General features: G+C 44.2%; 1 protein-coding gene across 2 annotated transcripts in view; it reads right to left on the bottom strand.

The window, feature by feature from the left end:
• The window catches only part of CHRDL2 (chordin like 2), a 120396-nt gene that overhangs the window by 18177 nt on the left and 83924 nt on the right, over positions 1–18295 (bottom strand). For both annotated transcript variants that reach the window (XR_012241447.1, XM_073612764.1), the window contains exons 7-10: positions 13512–13680; positions 12185–12379; positions 8786–8968; positions 2512–2604 (exon numbers count right to left, since the gene is read on the bottom strand). Coding sequence is in view for 1 of the 2 variants with exons in the window: in XM_073612764.1 (XP_073468865.1) it covers positions 2512–2604; positions 8786–8968; positions 12185–12379; positions 13512–13680 (640 nt within the window). In the remaining variant the exon portion in view is untranslated. The remainder of the gene's footprint in view (positions 1–2511; positions 2605–8785; positions 8969–12184; positions 12380–13511; positions 13681–18295) is intronic.

The raw sequence follows: 18295 nt of genomic DNA, 5'->3' as shown, positions 1-18295 counted from the left end.
CAGCTTTCTGCTAATCTATTTATAGCACCCTTCCTGACACAAATTTCAGGCTTTTATCTTCTGTGTTGGAGAACTTGTCAGAAGTTATCAGGCTGATAACAGAAGAATGGAGCAGGAGAAATCCACGGGACTTAGTGCTTTGAAGAGAGATAAGAAAACACTGTGGATATATGTCCCCAGCTCAAATTTGATGAATTGGGTTTACATCCACTTTAAAATCTCCTTTGTTCCTTAGTCTGATGCTCGGTTTGAACTTCAGCAAGTCGACTTCACTACGTTGAAAATGCCTAAAATGTATTGAGTTGGTGCCATGTGATTGGCTGATTAGCAATTCGTGTTACCAAGCAATTTAACAGGTGTACCGAATAAGATGGCCGGGGTGTGTATATCCAGCTGACCTATTGATTCCAACCATCAGGCAGGCTGAGTAAGGTTTTTTTCACATTACACAAGTTTGGAAACTCTGCCGATGGTGGGAATTCCCGATCAGGATGACCACTGTGTTTTCCTCCCATGTGTCACCTCAAAGCTCTCCACACATCTACCTCCGTACACATATAATACATCCCAATATCTGTTCCTTCACATAGGGGGGATTTTGGATTAAGGAGGCACCTTAGCTAAAATGTTTACTGTGATTTCATAATGATGGTAGTCTAAGTTGGGTACAGAATAACACAACTGTGAAAAAAAATCCACCCAAAAACCATGAATCAGCCATTAAATACAATTCCCATCAGATTCATAACTGTTACTTTGGTGCCTTCAGTGCTGTCAGATTGCTTGGGCTTCCATCTTCCTTTTCTGGTCCATGATGACAGGTCACGGACAATGCAATCAGGCACATGGACCTACAGTACATATTGGCTTTAACCTCAATAGCTAAATGTCCTCTTTCCGTCACCCATGAGTCAACAGGCCCATGTCACAGCCACTGAATACGAGATACATTTCTTTAAGGGCATCAAGAACTTTAATTTTTTTTTTTTATATTAATAATGGTGGTGATCTGCGATTTTTAGCGGGACTGCGACATTGCGGCGGACAGATTGGACACTTTTTTGGGACCAGTGTCATTTATACAGTGATCAGTGCTATAAAAATGCACCGATTACTGTGTAAATGACACTGGCTGGGAAGGGGTTAACACTAGTGGTGATCAAGGGGTTAAATGTGTTATCTAGGGAGGCGTTTCTACCTGGGGGGGGGGGGGGGGACTGACTGGGAGTACAGAGAGATCGCTGTTCCTAATCACTAGGAACAGACGATCACTCTGTACCCCGTCAGAACAGGGATCTGTCTGTTTACATTGACAGATCCCCGTTCTGGCTCTCTGTGGAGCGATCACGGGTGGCCAGCGGACATCGCGGCCGCTGGCCACGCTCATCAGCTCCCACGCTGTGCAGAGGGCGTGCGCGTGCTATAGCTCTTAAAGGGACCGCCGGTACGGCGATTTGCAGGAAGGAGCCGACCTGCCGCAGTAGAATGACAGCGGCTGGTCGGCAAGTGGTTAAAGGTGGAAATATGTTTTAACACACGTATCAAACAAGACCTGCGGGCTGAATCTGGCCCACCAGGCCAAGTCATGTGGCCCTCACACCTCCCTGGCAGCTGTGGCACCCCCCCCCCCATCCCTGCCCCCACCTCGTCTCCGCAGTTGGCAGCAGAGAGGATGACAGAACTCCTCCTACAGATCCTGTGTTTCTCCATGCAGCCATAGAGAGGCGTTTCTCCGCCCACCCCCGTCTCAGCAGTTGGCAGCAGAGAGGAGGACAGAACTCCTCCTACAGATCCTTTGCTTCTCCATGCAGCCATGGAGAGGCTTTTCTCCGCCCCCCCTCCCTGTCTCAGCAGTTGGCAGCAGAGAGGACAGAACTCCCCCCACCGATCCTGCGCCCTCGATGCAGCTGAAGCACCCCCTCATCTCCACTTCCTCTGGTCTCAGCATTCAGCAGACTACAGCAGCTGACTCCAGCCTTCCACTGGTCCTCCTCCAGACCCTGCACTTTCTGCTTCCCAGCTCCACCCCCTAACTTTTTCTTAGCAGCAGCACAAGGTAAGGGGGGGGTGGGGGACTCTTGACTTCAGATGCTGGGGGGATTTGTCATCTGATGTAAGAGGGGTAAGCTGCTCCGAACATCTAGTCTTACAGATACAACCGGCCCTTTGGAGGACAACCATAATGCAGCCTGCAATTAAATGGAGTTTGGAACCCCTGTTTTGTAGATTTCCATAGGTTTCGTCTTTTTTTAAAGTTGCAGGTATATAGAAACACGTGTTTAATCTGAGAAAAGCCCAGTGAGCTCCTAACTTGTAGTGCGCCAACCTTCGAGAGACCTCTTCTCTCTTGCTGGACTACAGAACGCATGTATATCTGCCTGGAGCTCATCTTTAACACACTTCCAGATACACAGATGTGCCGGCACTGACATGAGGCCTCCCTGGATTGGACCCTCTGGTTTTTGGATCAGTAATACAATTTTGCTCAAGATATAGACAACCCAAATTTACCTTCGCTTGTCCTGGTGACCAGCCGGAAGTGCTCTGCTTCTTGTTTGAAATCTTGTTTCGCCACTTTTTTAATCTGTATCAGATGGAAAATCCCTGCAAAAAAAGGGAGGAGAATGTGAGAACCTGCCAGCTTGTTAGGAATTAATATTTTGTGTTGAACAAGTACTAAAACATGGAAAAAAAGGAAGAAATGGCTGCACATCCAGAACAATGGTTTTGACGTGTTTCACACATACATCTTGTGCTTAATCATTACTATTATTTGGTAATGATTAAGCACAAGATGTATGTGTGAAACGCGTCTACGTGACCATTGTTAGTGTATTTGGTGTTATCCCTGTGATCAATAAAAGGCAAATCGGGAGTTCTGGATGTGCAGCCATTTCTTTCTTCTTTCCAAATTTCGCACGGAGGCGGGCCGGGGCTGGCACTCTACGAGACTCCCTTGGTCTCTCATCACACACCTTGAGCAGCGACTCTCTTTCTCTTGTAAGTACTAAACCATAGTGGGGCCTGGGATGTGGCGACACGACCACTGCTATTGTAGGACGCAATCTACACCCTAAGGCTGCATTCACACCTGAGCGTAGCGTCTTGGCGCGCTTTTCCAGCATTTTTTTCTGGCGGTTTTGCACGTTTGTAGGCAGCGTTTTTTGGGCTTTGGCGTTTTTTTATTAGCCAATAGAGAAAACGTATCTGTTGCATCATTTGTTGCTAGGTATTTCAGCTTTTTAAGCTTTTCCATTAGCTTTTATTTCTTCTTTTATTAGAATACTGTTGCTTCAAGGGTGACCATACTGGAAATCGATCTCAGCCTCAAATTTTCCCGTTTTTCCATCTGCTGCATATCAGATAATTAGTGTTCTTTACACTATACGGCACCCTTGATTTAATCAGAAACATCAACAGCTTTGTACTTGGTCCATCTGGGACCTTTTTTTGACCGTCCTGTGTGCGCCCTAGGGGCATGCCGCATTAGCGTTGGCGCCCTTGGGGCATGCCGCATTAGCGTTGGCGCCCTTGGGGCATGCCGCATTAGCGTTGGCCTGTATCGATAGTCTCTGGGAGCTAGAGCCGGTGACGCATATTGTATTACAAATCATATCCTCTGAAGAAGCCCAAGGTGGCGAAACATGTCGGGATAATTACACTATTGTCACCAGCATTACAAGATAAGATATTCCCATACTGTATTGAATGCCTTAAACAAGTTGTATTGATTTTAATGTTTGTCCTTTATGAACAAACCTTTACAAGTCATAGCCCCTGAAGAAGCCCAAGGTGGCGAAACATGTCGGGATAATTACACTATTGTCATCAGCATTATGATAAGATATTGCCATACTGTATTGAATGCCTTCAATAAGTTGTATTGATTTTAATGTTTGTCCTTTATGAACAAACCTTTTTAAATGTTTTCTGTTTGTAATAAAATAATTACCATTTTCAAACCATTTGTGTCTTAATATCTCAGCACCTAAAAAATCCCCTCAAATAATCCTTGTATATATATCTCATTTATTATAATGTTTTTTCGTTAGGGTAAGGGGTTAGAGTTTAGTTTAGGTTGGGGTAAAGGGTTATTGATGATTATATTTATTTGTTATTTTATTTATTATTATTATATTTATTTGTTATTTTATTTATTATTATTATTATTATTATTATTATATTTATTTGTTATTTTATCTATTATTATTATTATATATATGAATATATACGAATAATGAAATACACAAATAAAAATCATAAATAAAAAATAAATTCAATAAATTAATACTAAGTATAAATAAATAATTAACCCTTACAAAATAAAATAATAATAAATAACTAAACACCCTAACACAAAAATTATTATTATGTTATTGATAATGTATTTTTTTCTCCTTAGTGGGGAAACAAATGGCAGCTTCCAAGCCACGTCTTTCACAACCAGGGTTTTGTAGAACCCTCCAGAGTTCCTCCAGCGGTTGCTAGGGGTTCCCTGAGGAGAAAGCAGTGGCAGATTGATCTCCTGCCTACACCAAACACGAATTTAAGGGACCACTAAAATGTTTACTTTCTAGGCTTCTTCTCTGGCAGTACTATTCTTGGTTTCATTTATAGATTATTACTGAAGATAATGTCATATAGATTGGGTGGGGGTTACATACATCCCATTATTTATTCTTGTATTTTAAAACTGTCTAAAACCTACCGATCCCACTAATGCACCATGAGCTTTAGGTATAATGAGTTTTAGTAGGGGTTGCCTTGGACCTTAAAATGATTTAAAAGCTTCCTCTAGGGCAGTGGTTTGTAACCTGCAGCCCCAGGGCAAGATGTGGCCATTTGCTTGCTTTTATCTGGCCCTTGAGGCACTACCCACTGACACCGATGATGGGACACTATTACAACCACTGACACCAATGATGAGGCACTATTCCTCCCACTGACACCAATGTTGGGGCACTATTCCTCCCTGTGACACCAATGATGGGACACTATTCCTCTCACTGACACCAATGATGAGGTACTCTATTCCTCCCACTGACACCAATGAAAGGGTACTATTCCTCCCACTGACACCAATGTTGGGACACTATTACAACCACTGACACCAATGATGAGGCACTATTCCTCCCACTGACACCAATGTTGGGGCACTATTCCTCCCAGTGACACCAACGATTGGGCACTATTCCTCCCTGTGACACCAATGATGGGACACTATTCCTCTCACTGACACCAATGATGAGGTACTCTATTCCTCCCACTGACACCAATGAAAGGGTACTATTCCTCCCACTGACACCAATGTTGGGACACTATTCCTCATAGTGACACCAACGATTGGGCACTATTCCTCCCTGTGACACCAATGATGGGACACTATTCCTCTCACTGACACCAATGATGAGGTACTCTATTCCTCCCACTGACACCAATGAAAGGGTACTATTCCTCCCACTGACACCAATGTTGGGACCCTATTCCTCATAGTGACACCAACGATTGGGCACTATTCCTCCCACTGACACCAATGAAAGGGCACTATTCCTCCTACTGACACCAATGTTGAGACCCCATTCCTCCCAGTGACACCAACCATGGGGCACTATTCCTCCCACTGACACCAATGATGGGGCACTATCCCTCTCACTGACACCAATGATGGGGCACTATCCCTCCCACTGACACCAATGTTGTGGCCCTATTTCTCCCAATGAAACCAATGATTATACACTATTCCTCCCACTGAAAACAATGATGTGCCGCTATTCCTCCCACTAACACCAATAATGGGACACTATTCCTCTCACTGACACCAATGATGGGGCACCAATCTTCTCACTGGCACCAATGATGGGGCACCAATCTTCTCACTGGCACCAATGATGGGGCACCAATCTTCTCACTGGCACCAATCATGGGGGATTGTTGCCAGCGCCAGGACATTTTCTACTCTTACTGGCTACAGTCAGGCCCCACTAAGGTCTGAACGATAAACTGTCCCTTTGTTTAGAAAGTTTGGAGACCGGTGCTCTATGGTAAAAAGTTTGACAAAAGCGTTTCTAGCCCTTTTTTACTCTAATGAACACGAAAAAAATAAAAATAATATAAAAAAGTAATATAGCCCTGATCTTTCTCCAGTAACTTGGCAAACGCCTGCCAACCAAAGAGAGGTTGGGGCGCCGTGCTTAGAGATCCACCACTAAACATGCAAATAAATTCCACATCCGGGTCTTTCTTCTAAGAGATTAGTGCTTTTAATTTATTTCATAAGAAGTTGTAATACAAAGCATATGGCTTGAAATGTCATGAGCTACTGACTGGCTCTTTATCAGGCTAGGAACAACTGCACAATGTAAAACATACACCGACTATTTATAAACCCCCTAACTCAGGGGTCTACAAACTTTCTAAACAAAAGGGCCAGTTTCAGACTTTAGGGGGGCCTCTAGGAATAAACAAGGCTTGGTGATTGGGATTAAAAAAAATGAAAAATTGCATAACGTGTGGTTAGTAGGAGGAGAAAGAATGCCTCATCACTGGTATTAGTGGGAGGAACAGTGTCCATTTGCTGGTGTCATTGGAAGGAATAGTGCCCCATCATTGGTGTCAGTGGGAGTATGCAGTGTGCCCAACCTGATGCCAGTGTTTGAGGAATCTAGGGTTTCTGGCCCTTTTTTACCATCAGCAGCTCTGGTGAAGACCAAGTTGTACTTAGGTTCCGCCCCCCTGGGGAGAGACCACGTCACCCGCCAAAGGGTATTGAAACAACTACTCTTACAACCTCACAGGCTCCACCCATACCAAGTATTATCACACACACACTACTATCAGCAAACAGCAAGAGGCAGGCCAGTTGTCAGGATGGGATGGTGACTGGTTAGGGGGGGGGGGGTATATAAATAGTACACTTGCTCCTAGCTTCATAAAGAGCCAGTCATGGCGCTAAATGTCGCTATTACTGACAGGAGCTACTATGTTTTGTACCACCCTCTTTATGAAATAAAGTGAAAGGTTTTTTTTTTTTTTGTAAGAAAGACCTGAATGCAGACGTTGAATATTTTTGCCTGTGATTTTCAAACATGGTTTTATTATCTTTGCACCAGGCACTGTTTAATGTTTGCGGTCCAGATCTAAAAGTAGTTAGTGATCTACCACTAGGCCTAACTACAGCCAAAGTTTTTTTCTGGTTTTAGATATAATAGGAACCTTTCTTTTATGTTTTATGAGGGTCCTTCCACACAAACATTCTGATGTGGTCCACCTTTCCGTTTTTAAGCCAGACCCGATCTGAACCTCCAATTCTTCTCTATGTAACGGCGGGACACGTCCATTTACACCCGCCTACCTCCAATCCGATCCACCAAACACAAATGGAAGGGGGATCCATTCCCATCTGTCTGGGCAGATCGGATCGGAGTCAGGTGTAAATGGACAGCCGCACCGTTTACATCCAACCACCTATAAAAGGGGAGTGGGCTGTGCCTGTGTCCACTCTGCAAAAGTGGAGTGGGCATGGATCTGCCATTTGCGTGCGGACAAATCCTCTGCTGAGCAAGCGGATCGCCAGCAGATTCCGCCCCGTGTAAAAGGACCCTTACAGTCTCTGACCCCTTTGGGGGAAATTTTCCCTCACTTCCTGTTCATGACACCCTTACAGGAAATATGAAAAGGGAGTAGTTGTTACTGGGACAAGAAGACACAGACACCATTGTCAGAAGTTTCTGCACTTCCTAATTCTGGTAAAAATGTTCTTATTTATTTGTCTATGTTTCCAGGGCAGAGATTAGACAGAAGGCAATAAAAACCTGAAAGAGGATCTAAATCTTCCACACTCTACCCAAGACACAATAAACTGTTTAGCTTGAGTTGGGTTTTAAAATATTTATTTTTTTTCTACCAATAAAAAACCAGCAGTATCAATGTACCATGGAAATTACATGATCAAACATTTTGCTTAGAGTGCTTTTTCCATAAACCTAATTACAAAGAGCACCATTTCCTTGACATTGTGCAATTGGTTTCTGAAGACTTATTTGTCTAGTTCCCCGACGTTCAACCCATGACCTGAGGCCGCATGCAGCCATACGACACCACAAGTCAGTAGTGGGACACTGATTTATAAAAGGAATGTAATGACAATATTCTCTAACAGAACCATGTTCCATTTCTCTGATGGTGTCCTGCAGAATATCTCCAACCACATGTTGCATGTCCATAAACTCTGACCATCCCCTGCAGAATGTCTACAATTTCTGACAGTCTTCTGCAGCATTTAATAAATCGTATGGCCCCCTTGGCCATGTTAGAGGCCACAGTTTAGGTCCCCTTATACCTCCTAAGTTGACCACCACTGCTCTAGATAATGGAAGCGAAGACACCGTCCTTGACTTGTGATGGTTAGTATCCAGGCAGGTAGACAAAGCAGCCAGGACTTTTATTAAAGACCAATTTATAGGTCCGTTCACAGCTTGGCCCGGCTAAAGCAGTAGATATTCACATGACCCATCTGTTCCATCAAGGAGAGAGCTGTGGGTTGACCACAGTATGAAATTATGCTCTACATGAGGGACTTTGGAATTTCCACTGCTTTTGGCACTTTCCTACCACACGGGTGGGTTACCTTTCCGCACCCGTGACCTTTCAAAAACAAATATACTGTACACAAGAAGCATGGCTGAACAAATGTTCCCTGCCCATTAGTTCAAACAGTGTCCCTTTGATTAAAAAGACTTTAAGCAAGGATTATATATATATATATAATCATCCAACGCAGGCTCACCTTTCACCATTTTCCAGACGTAGATCTCCACATCTTCAGACGCTTCCTTCTCGATGGCAATTTTACGCAGGTTTTCCTTCTGTTTTGCGGTGGTGGGTGACATGTACATGTAGACTAGAATCTTGTTGGGGTTCTTCACACACCTGGTGGTTGTGACCTCCTTGGTGGGCTCCACTTTGTCATCTGTGTGCGAAAAAAGAAAGTTTAGTTCAATCGTTCCAACATTAAATAAATGAAGGATAAACACAGGGGTAAAAGAATGGAGAGAAAATGTTTATAGGTGCCGTTTATGTAGAATTAGTCCAACTGTTGTAAGGTTATTACCCTGCACAGCTTTGTATTGTCAGAAAAAACTGAGATTGAACTATTTATACCAACCTCAATGTTTTTGATGAACATGTTAAACAGAACCGGTCCCAGGAGGACAAAGCCTTGGGGCACCCCGCTAACAACTCAGACCATTCAGAAGATACGTCATTTACCACTATTGACTTTTTGGACAAGCTCCTGTAACTAGTTTTTTTTATCCAGGTACTATTGACTATGCCAGGGGTGTCAAACTCATTTTCACTGCAGGCCACATCAGCATTGTGGTTGTCCTTAAATGGCTGGTTGTATGTGTAGGACTATATACAGTAAATGTACCCAGGGCTTTTTTCTCAGGGAATCTGTGCAGGAACTCAACCATGCCCCCTCGCCGAACCGCATCGAACAGTGGGAGGATATTAAAGGTGTTATAAACACCAGTAGTGTGTTATGTGGAGTTCAGTGATGCACCAAGTACAGGGTGGAGAGTTCATGGATGTGCTGAAGAGCTCAAAGTTGCACTAGATTCAGAGTGTAAGGTTCAGGGGTGCACTATGTACAGAATACAGTTTCAGGGGTACCCTATGTACAGAGTGCAGAGCTAGGGGTACGCTGTATACAGAGTGCAGGGTTGAGGAGTGCCACCAATGATGTGACCCTATTGCTCCCACTGACACCCACTAATGATGGGGCACTAATCCTCTCACTGACACCAATGATGGGGCACTACTCCTCCCATTGATAATAATGATGGAGCATTATTTCTCCCACTGACACCAATGATGGGGCACTATTCCTCCCACTGATACCAATGATGAGATACTGTTGCTACCATTGACCCCAACAATGGGGCACTACCCGGTCCAGCTCTGGTACCTCCTGGCAGTGTAGGTAGCTCTGCCTCTCTCTTACTTGCAGGGAGATCATTGGTTGGCACCTGTGCACCCGGGCACAGATAGGGATCACAGTGCAGCTTACTACATGATGCCCCATCCCGCACGGTAGCTGCATCTCCCTTGTCCCCTCTGTGAGTGAAGGGCTAGCAGGGATCTGTGACCTGATGAGAGGAAAGCGGTCCTTGTAAACACAGAAGACAGTGGTGAGCAGGAAGTGGAGAGCAAGAGATGGAGGTGGGGGAGCTCTGTTCCACCATGTTCTGGCTAAATAAAAAAGCCCTGGGTGCGAGGGCCACATGAAATGGCCTGGTGGGCCGAATTTGTGTTTGACAGGTGGTCTATGCCAGCTGACCTCAATTTGTAAATTAATTATGCGGAACTAGAACTGGAGAAATCTAGATAAACTACATCCACAGGCCTTTCTCTGTCCAGATTGCAGCTCACTTCCTCATAGATTGTTTATAAGTTGGCTTGGCAAGAGCAATCCTTCATAACAACATGCTGGTTACTATTAATGATAATATTTTAAATCAGCAAATTCTTGAATATAGTCCCCTATCATCCCCTCCAATAGTTTACATACTATTGATGTTAGGCTGACTGTCCTGTGGTTTCCAGATATGTATCTCAGCCCTAATTGAATATTGGTACCATTCGTTTTTCACCAATCAGCTGGTACCATTCTGGTAAACAAGCTGTACTTAAGAGCTCTCGGGTGTAAGCCATCTGGTCTTAGCGATATGTTTCCATTAAGTTATTCAAGTCTTCTTGAAACACTTTCTTCTGTTAGCCACAACTAAACCCAAGAACAAAAATGTAATATATTTCAGCTTACCCCTTTTGGATGTGGTTCTATCAGTTTTCATATTTTAGGCTAAGCACAGAAAAATACCTGTTGATCCCACCAGAAATTCAGTGTCCTTGTCCCTTCCTGTGCTCCACACTGATCTCTTAAACAAGGTTATCCCCACCTACATGTTTACTACCTCCATCAGCTTATCAATTTTGTTATCACTTGCCCCTCTTTTTTCCTATTGTAAGATCCCATGAGCAGGGCCATCTTAACCCCTTTGCCCTGATGATATTGTGACTGTTTTATCTCTCTTAGTTTTGTAAGGTGTTGTGGAAACTTAGCGCTATAGAATTCCTGCACAGCCTTTCCAGCTCTCTTCTGTAAACTGCAGACCACCTCCTCCTCTGTTAAGGCGATGAGAAGGGGGGTGTTAGTAGCCCAAATCAGAAGAGCAACGTAGGGTAACAGCACCACTCCTCCATAGATACAGTACACTGAGTGAGCGTTGTCATCCTAGGATATTACTGGCAGGATCACCAGGTGATAAGAAAAAAAAGCCTGAAAAGAAAAAAACGAATGAAGCCACCACATCCAAAGACTGGTAAGCCGCAATAGATGACGTTCTTGCTTTTTGGGTTTAGATATACATTAAGATAATTGAAAATATATACACTACAGTAGAACAGGGGTCTCCAGACTTTCTGAACAAAGGGCCAGTTTATTGTCCTTAAGACTTTAAGTGGGCAAGACTTTGGTCAGTGCGAGTAGAAATTGCCCTGGCATCAATGGGAGTAAACAGTGCCCCATCATTGGTATTAGTGGGGGAGGGGGTCATTGCCCCATTGTTGGTATTATGGGAAGAAATAGTGCCACATCATTGGTATTAGTGTAAGGATTAGTGCCCCATCATTGGTATTAGTAGGAGGAATCGTGCCCCATCGTTGGTATTAATGGAAGGAATAGTGCCCCATCATTGCTCTCAGTGGGAGGAATAGTGCCCCTTCATTGGTGTCAGTGGGCGGAATAGTGCCCCATCATTGGTATCATTGGGAGGAATAGTGCCCCATCATTGGTGTCAGTGGGAGGAATAGTGTCCCATCATTGGTATCATTGGGAGGAATAGTGCCCCATCATTGGTATCAGTGGGAGCAATAGTGCCCCATCATTGGTATTAATGGAAGGAATAGTGCCCCATCATTGGTATTAATGGAAGGAATAGTGCCCCTTCATTGGTGTCAGTGGAAGGAATAGTGTCCTATTCTTTGTATTAGTGACAGGCATTATGCCTCATTGTTGATGTCACTGGGAGTGACAGTGCCCCAAGGGCCGGATAAAGGCAAGTAAAGGGCCGCAGTTTGGAGACCAATGCATTAGAGCCTCAGATTTTACAAAAATTAGACTTACCCTGGCAGACCTTGCAGCATTTACCCTCCACCTTCTCCGGATAGTCGCATGGATATTCCTCGGGGCAGGTGACCCGCTGGCAGTCCTGACTGCCGTCCTTACAGGTGCACAGGATACAAGGAATAGCGCCAAAGGTTCGGAATACGGGGTGCCAGACCTCGCCGTGTGAATACGTCTTACCATTATGAATGCAGGCTGGAGTGAAAGAGAGATGAAGTTATAATATCTATAAAGGAGCACTTTATCCAATCCAAGTTATAATGGAGAAGACAAAAACATTCATGTAGAAGGAATAAATAAGTCATATTCCAACATGTGGAGGAGACTTGTAGAAAAGGTCTCCATAGACAGGTCCTCATTCACCCCAAATGTCTGACGGGCCGACAAAGCAACCAATGTAATCTGAACACAATAAGTGTAAAATAGGTTTACAAAGTTGTTCCCAACATAAAATTCTACACACACTCTCATATTAGTCCCAATAAGATCGGCGGGGGGTTTGGTGGACCAAAAAAGGTACAAGTGGCTTTACAATCAGGCTTAAAACGTTAATTCGGCTTATATTTTGCCTTCCCTGGTTCCTCCCTCCCCCCTCATCAACATGCTACTGAAAGTTTTAAATCAAGCCATTCAATTTCCAATACATACCTTATTTTAACATCATCACTGGTTCTCTGCGCTTCTCTATATAATCCAGGCTAATCATGGAAAATGGGAGGGGCTAACGGCAAAAGAGTGGAACGTTTAGTGCGAAACTAGGGTGCAAAAAGCGGGTGGAGTCACTATAGGCCCACCAATAAGTCCATGCAGTGCATACTTTTTCCGGGTCGGGGCTATCTTCGGCCACTAGGCTTTCCATTGCCATGAGGTCTTTGAGTATCTGGGCTGCTTCCAAAACGGTAGGGAGGAGAAGTGTTTTTTTCCAGTGATGAGATATAGCGACCTTGGGAGCCAACAAGCAGTGTCTCACAATGCTGTTTTTGATCTTTGGCCAGAGACCAGGCCAAATAATGGGCACAGCAGGTGTACAGACCCAGGAACTCAGCAGAAGGATGGTGAGAACCCCTCATAATGGGCACAGCAGGAGTAAAGACCCGGGAACTCAGCACAGGGATGGTGGGAACCCCTCATAATGGGCACAGAAGGTGTACAGACCCGGGAACTCAGCACAGGGATGGTGGGAACCCCTCATAATGGGCACAGCAGGAGTAAAGACCCGGGAACTCAGTACAGAGATGGTGGGACTAGTTGGGTGGGCAGTTTAGAGGAACTGGTTTACTACACACAAAAAAACTGCAACATGAACATCCTCACTACTTTGTGTCACCTTTCTTGTGCTTTTCTTTCATCAGTATTTTCACCGTTGTCCCACCTCCTCCCTTCTGCTTGAAGCTTCGAGGGTTGAACCCCAGAGAAGAACTGACGATGGTGGACTCTGTGGCCCCCAGGGACTTCTTGCTGAGCAGCTCGCTGAGGCACTGGTCCTGGGAGTGTCTCTGCAGGGCACAAAGCAGATATTTATACTTTTAAAAGGAGAGCTCCACCTAGTGAGTGGTACAAACCCGCAGAGGTAAAGGACATGTAAAGGACATGTGAAAATTGTATTTATATCTACCCTGCTCTCAGGATCTAAAGCAGCAGTATCCAAACTGTGGCCCGGAGGCTAGATGCGACCCTTTGCTTGCCTTCATCTGACCCTTGCGGTACTATTCCTTCCACTGATACAAGGCACTATTCCTCCCATTAATATCAATGATGGTGCACTATTCCTTCCACTGATACCAACGATGGGGCACTATTTTTCCCACTGACACCAACAATGGGGCACTATTCCTCCCACTGATACCAATGATGGGGCACTATTCCTCCCACTGATACCAATGATGGGGCACCCCCCCCCCAATACCATTGATGGGGCACTATTCCTCCCACTGACACCAACCATGGGGCACTATTACTCCCACTGACATCAAAGCCTCAGGTGTTTTTTTATAGCATTAATTAGTAAATTATTGATTGATTATTGATCTGGACATGCACAGCACATGAATGGATTGCTAATCTGTTATAATGATTTTTTTTTTTTTTTTGCCAAGAAGTAAAATCATATCTGTGAAACTGGTCACCAGGGCTGAAACTCCCTAACAAAGATACAGGCATTAAAAACCCGACAGAGTTTATAATCCTTCCATAATCTTTACAAAATTTCAAAATAGGTTTAGATACATGTGACTTCTATGGAGTCAAGGGGGGGGGGGGGGCACCTGGTAAGGGCCCTAGTGATGAGAGGTGATGGGTGAAAGGAGGATCTCCTACCCTTATCTGCACATTCCACCTATATAGCAGTTCAATTGGGCAACCCAGTCCCATCCAGTGAGGGACCTGCTATAACAGCAACTTGCTGCTGTCACTTGTAAATACAGAAAATACAGAAGCCAGAAGAGGAAGTCTTCTTTTACTCACTTCCTCTGCAGCTCTGACTGATGGGATCATCTAATGACGGGAGGACAGAGTATTTGGGTAGTGGTAATCTGCCTCTGCCGGCTTCTATATTTACAAGTGACAGCAGCGATCAGGTGAGCTGTCACAGCCGGTACCATGCTGGTGGAGGTCTGGATGGCGGTCAGCCTAAACACCGGCATTAGTAATCAGTTTTTGAGGTATCCTGTAACCACTGTGTCACCCTGCTGTATATTCCCTACTGCATCCACCTCATCCCTTATAATAGGCTCTACATTCCATATTCTGCACCTCCCTATTCCCTATGCCACACTGTCTGTTCCCTATTCTGCAATGCCTCATTCCATATGCCATGCTGTATATTCCCTATTCCACAAAGCATCATTCCATATACCATTCTGTACATTCTATATACTATATGTCATGCCGTATGTTTCCTATGCTGCACCCCCTTGATCCGTACACCATGCTGTACGTTCCCTATTCCACAACTACTCATTCCGTACACCATGCTGTATGTTCTCTATTACGCATGCCATTGTAAGTTTCCCATTCCGCACCTTCTTGATCTGTACGCCATGCTGTATGTTTCCTATTCCGCACCTCCCCATTCCATACACCATGCTGTACGTTTCCTATTCCGCACCTCCCCATTCCATACACCATGCTGTACGTTTCCTATTCCGCACTTCCCCATTCCGTACACCATGCTGTACGTTTCCTATTCCGCACCTCCCCGTTCCATACACCATGCTGTACGTTTCCTATTCCGCACTTCCCCATTCCGTACACCATGCTGTACGTTTCCTATTCCGCACCTCCCCGTTCCATACACCATGCTGTACGTTTCCTATTCCGCACTTCCCCATTCCGTACACCATGCTGTACGTTTCCTATTCCGCACCTCCCCGTTCCATACACCATGCTGTACGTTTCCTATTCCGCACCTACTCATTCCCTACTCCATGCTGTACGTTCCCTATTCCGCACCTCCTCACTCCCTACGCCATGCTGTACTTTCCCTATTCCGCACCTCCCCATTCCATACACCATGCTGTACGTTTCCTATTCCGCACCTCCCCATTCCGTACACCATGCTGTACTTTTTCTATTCCGCACCTACTCATTCCCTACTCCATGCTGTACGTTCCCTATTCCACACCTCCTCACTCCCTACGCCATGCTGTACGTTTCCTATTCCGCACCCCCTCATGCCCTACGCCATGCTGTACGTTTCCTATTCCGCACCTCCCCATTCCGTACACCATGCTGTACGTTTCCTATTCCGCTTCTCCTCGATCCATATGCCATGCTGTACGTGCCCTATTCCGCACCTCCATATCCCGTACACCATGCTGTATGTTCCCCATTCCGCATCTCCTCATTCCCTACTCCATACTGTACCTTCCCTATTCCGCACCTCCTCATTGCCTAAGCCATGCTGTACGTTCCCTATTCCGCACCTCCCCATTCCATACACCATGCTGTATGTTCCCTATTCCACACGCCATGCTGTACGTTCCCTATTCCACACCTCCTCATTTCGAACTCCATGCTGTACATTCCCCATTCCGCACCTCCCCATTCCCTATGCCATGCTGTATGTTCCCATTCTGCATGCCATGCTGTACGTTCCCCATTCCGCATGCCATGCTGTACGTTCCCCATTCCGCATGCCATGCTGTACATTCCCTATTCCGTACGCCATACTGTACATTCCCCATTCCGCACCTCCTCATTCCCTACTCCATGCTGTACCTTCCCTGTTCCGCACCTCCTCATTCCATACACCATGCTGTATATTCCCCATTCCGTACGCCATACTGTACATTCCCCATTCCGTATGCCATGCTGTATGTTCCCCATTCTGTATGCCATGCTGTACATTCCCCCTTTCTGCACCTCCCCATTCCGTATGCCATGCTGTACATTCCCCATTCCGTATGCCATGTTGTACGATCCCTATTCCGTTATTCTGCACACATTTTATTCCACATCACTCCATTTTAAACACTGTGATGTACCGCCCCAACGCCTCAGCAGATCCATTTTCTTCTGCTCGAGGGACCTGGGAATTCTGGTTATGCCCCTGACTTTTAGATTAAAGTCATTTATCTAAAACTGCGGCAGAGTTTTTAAAAGTTAAAAAAAATTTAAAAAGTTGGAGAGAAAGCACCCATTGGTAAAAACTGGGGGAGTGGGGGATCTATAAGTTGGAATGAAACTCCTGAGCGGCGATGCTGATTTACACACATGGAAAAACATCATATTGACCAGTTTTAGCCGGGTGTACTGGGAGTTTTACAAGAGCAGGTGTCCGAGTCTCTGATGAATGCTCGGCCTTGTTCAGTCTCCATATTATGTAGACCTTCGTGTGGTCCGGAGGAGGAGGAGTGACGCCATGTGTGGACGAAGGTACGGAATGTAAACCCGAGGATTCCGTGACATTGGTGGGGTGATGTCATTATTTTATGCACCTTTTTTACTTTTTTGAGCATTCCCGGGTACAGAATATTGAAATTAGGGCCAAAACAACTAATCCATTAATCGAGAACTAATCGATTAATTTCATAATCGATTACCATTTTCATAATCGATTAATCGGCCAGTAACACAATGGGGTTAATAAAAACTAAAATGAACCCTTTAGAGTACAAAAAGAGCAAATAATCTCTACTGTAAATTTTACTTTCACTGTTGTACAGTAAAAAAAAAATGAACCCCTTACAGTAGTGATTATTTGCTCTTTTTGTACTATAAACGCCTAATTTATTTTAACCCCATTATGTTACTAAAAGTCTTAGACCTGGATCACATCTATGTATTTTTTGGTGCTTTTTGCAGAAACGCACTACAGTTCATTTAACGTTCACATCTATGCTTTTTTGCAGCTGCTGCGTATTTGGAAAAGGGTCAGGGACTTTTTTCAATGCAAAACTGTGCTTGTTTGGTTCAATAGACTTCAATGGAGAAGCTGCAAAAAAGCATGTAATGTGTTTTTGCAGCAATTTTTTTTTAATCTGCCCAACAACAAATTGGCCCAAAAAAAAAAGGCATAAAAAATGCAAAAATGCAAAATCACATGTGCAAAAAAAATCAAAAATGGACAGAAAAAAGCACAGCAGAAACAGATCAAAAGCGAACTGCATAGGTGTGTACCGAGCCTTATGCTGGCCACACAGATCAATTTTCAGATGAGAATATTCAGACGAAAAATCTTTGTACATTCGCTGAATGAAAGAATGTTGTTTGGAATTTTCACTTGCTTTTAACATTCTGTTTTTAAAACAAATGTCATTTCTGAACGAAAACCACATCCACTGTCCGAAAATTCCTTTGACTAAGAAGTTTTCTATTATTTCTACATTTTCCCGTCACTGTGGTTGAAAATGAACATCGATTTGACCCCACTAACGATTAGAAAATCAAACGAACATGCTTAAAATTAAACTTTTTTTTGAAGGAAGACATTGTTTTTGTATGGCCAACATATAATATATTACAGTTCTGTCTGAAAATCTGCAAAAAACAGTCTAACTTTTTTTTAAATGAAAAAAATTGATCTCTGAGTCTGATATTTACCAGATTCAACCTCTAATAGTATATACAGTATATCAAATCTAATAGTATATACAGTATATCTCCTCTAAT

Source organism: Aquarana catesbeiana, linkage group LG02, assembly GCF_042186555.1.
Source record: "Aquarana catesbeiana isolate 2022-GZ linkage group LG02, ASM4218655v1, whole genome shotgun sequence".
NCBI lineage: Eukaryota > Metazoa > Chordata > Amphibia > Anura > Ranidae > Aquarana > Aquarana catesbeiana.
Note: the sequence above shows the minus strand (reverse complement) of the source record. Positions and strands in the feature narration are given on the sequence as shown.